This window comes from Phalaenopsis equestris, unplaced genomic scaffold (assembly GCF_001263595.1).
Source record: "Phalaenopsis equestris unplaced genomic scaffold, ASM126359v1 Scaffold213515, whole genome shotgun sequence".
Lineage (NCBI taxonomy): Eukaryota > Viridiplantae > Streptophyta > Magnoliopsida > Asparagales > Orchidaceae > Phalaenopsis > Phalaenopsis equestris.
Window position 1 is genome coordinate 3,243 of NW_018232355.1, and position 2,604 is coordinate 5,846.

Consider the following 2,604-nt stretch of genomic DNA (forward strand, 5'->3'; position numbering starts at 1 on the left):
GTAGGTGGGAGGTAGGTGAGCGGTAGGTGAACGGTTGGTGAGATGTGGTAGGTGAGCGATACCACATTACAAAATTGCCCTTTTACCTTAGTTAATTAATTGGGGGTCAAAATAACAACATATATCACACTACTTTCATATTCACACACAGAGCACCCAAATCTTTAATATCACATCAAAAATAGCATTATTTAGTAATTTTTAAAAGTGAAATACACATTTTCATGCACTAGGTAAAGCGCCAAAGTGCTATATATGTAAATATAAAAGTTTAGGTGTGAGATATGTAAATACATGAGAAATGTGTGCTACATATGCAAATTTCTCTAAATTTTAAAACAATTTGAATGCAAAAAGATGCCTTTAGAAGAAGACAAAGAGGTCAACAGGAAGCTAAACCTTTTCCCAGTCAAACAAATGTAGCTGAAGAACTTGGGTTCGAGGATCCTTCACAATAAGCTTGAAAGTCTCATTCCATTCAGGGTTAAGATTGCTCATCTTCACCGAAGTTTTCTTGGATGGCAGTCTTTCACCACTCAAACTTAGTTTCACGTAAGGATCAGATTTACCGAGGATATCCATTTTCAAGAGGTTTAGCGCACGCACGACCTTCACATGTAGTATTCCAACAGGTTTCTTCGTGGCACCGCTGAAAACACAAAGTTAAAAAAAAATCATGCAATAAGTTGACAACTGATTGAACTAATAAATAAATGGAGAACTGCGTCAAAATGGTCCTCAGAATTCTTGCAAGATGACATTTTTAATTCCATAGTTATAAAAGTGTCTATTTAGTCCCAGACTCTACTAATATGGCTTGAAATAGTCCATTAAAAAAGCCTGGGGACTAATTTAACACTTTTTAAACTCTGGATTAAAATAACACCGTGTAAATAACCAAGAGACTATTTTAGCACTTCATTCTAAATAAATGTCAGCATGCAACTTGTAACTTCTCGAACAATTTACATAAAAAAGATAGAAATTAAGTTATGCTCATCTAGTAAAAGCATTTATTCTTAAAGAACAAAATTTCATACAAAGTTGAGCTACAAGAAGTAACTCATTGAGAACAAAAGCGAAGGAGAAAAAACTCGTCCTAATTCTAGATGGTGAGAATTACCTAGCATTATCCAGAATTTTTATCTCCAAATCTTTAGGCCAATGGTAGAGTTTTGAAATTTCGGAAGCAATTTTGTCCTTAAAAGAAAATTTCATATAGATTATGGTTAGTTTCAGTCCAATTTTGAAGTATGTTAAAAACTTATTTTCTAGAATTAATAGTAAGAAAACAAAAATAATCATGCCAGACTTCAACGAATACTATGCTTCCCAGATTAATGTAGATTATGGAAGTTTGAAGACCTGAACAAAGCGATATAATACAGGAATGGCCATGATGTCTGCCCCAAGTAGTTTGAGTCCAAAGTCAAGATAAGGCTGCAATAAAGAAGCAGAAAAATGAAAAATTATTTGGAAAAAAGATTTAAAAATGTTCACTTGAGCAAAAAACCATTCCTAGTATAATTACCTTTTCCACCAAAGAAACACTTATGCTTGAAAAACATGGGAAACTTGGAACAAGTGGCTTTAGAGTAATACGAGGTGCCAAGAATATTTGTAAATCCAACAACTATAAAAAATTCGAAAAATGGTTCAAAGATTAGGCCTTTTTAAGGACATTTACATGCAAACCACACAATTCTTATGTAGTTACATATCTAACACTAAAACTTTACTTTTTGCATTAATACCACTAAAATATTTCTTTTCGCATAAAAAATGCCATCAATTTAACTTTAAGTGAAATGCAAATTTTTATGCATAGGTAAGGTGTTAGATATGTAAATTCATAGGAGCGCACTGTCCGTTTTATCATATCGTTTAGTGGCTTACCTGTGCATTGAATTTAAGGGAAAACAGTTTTAGAGCCACGTTGACATTGCAATTACCAGCCCATCGAAGTCTAGGCTCAATAAGTAGTTCATTCTCTTGAGTTTCTACAACTTTAACACCTGTTGGAATTAAAGAACAGATTGAACATTCTCAATAAAAAGAGTAAGAACTAAACATTTAAACTAATTTATATTAAATGCATCAGTTCAGATAAGCTCAATAGAAGACCAAGAACAAGGCAATTCACAGCAATATATCAAATCTGAAAATATATTAGGGCTTCTAGAAGGTGTTTAGGAAGAGAATTTAGCAAGGAGGTGGTTGTGAAATGGCAAGGGAATGAGACTATGGGAGGTTGACGGTATTTGGAAGGGGAGAAGAGGCGTTTGGCAGCTGTCCAGGTGGAAAACAGCGAGTCTAACGATGGAACAACGAAAAGATACAGACGGCAAGAAGAAATCCGCATGTTCTTGAGCAATATACAAACACAACACTTGCAAAAGAAACAGAATATAATGCTCTGAAAAATAAAAAAAATAGAGAGTTTCCAAAGCACAAAAACAATAGCTAAAGTCTGTCAAAACAAGAAAATAACAAAATATAAATAATTTTCTCTCAAATATCCTAATTTTAATTAAAAAAATATTAAATATGGACCCACGCGGGTCTGACAACTATAGCAGCAATGAGAATCCCGCACCCACTTCT

General features: G+C 33.7%; 1 protein-coding gene across 1 annotated transcript; it reads right to left on the reverse strand.

Moving 5' to 3' along the window:
• Nucleotides 1-399: 399 nt before the first annotated feature.
• On the reverse strand, nt 400-2,015 carry LOC110036978 (synaptotagmin-3-like; the record flags this gene model as incomplete). The annotated part of the gene is made up of 5 exons (XM_020741541.1): nt 400-649; nt 1,124-1,200; nt 1,366-1,440; nt 1,532-1,633; nt 1,897-2,015. Coding segments are annotated over 5 exons (623 nt in total), but the record flags the coding sequence as incomplete, so codon positions are not given.
• Between the last annotated feature and the right edge of the window lie 589 nt (nt 2,016-2,604).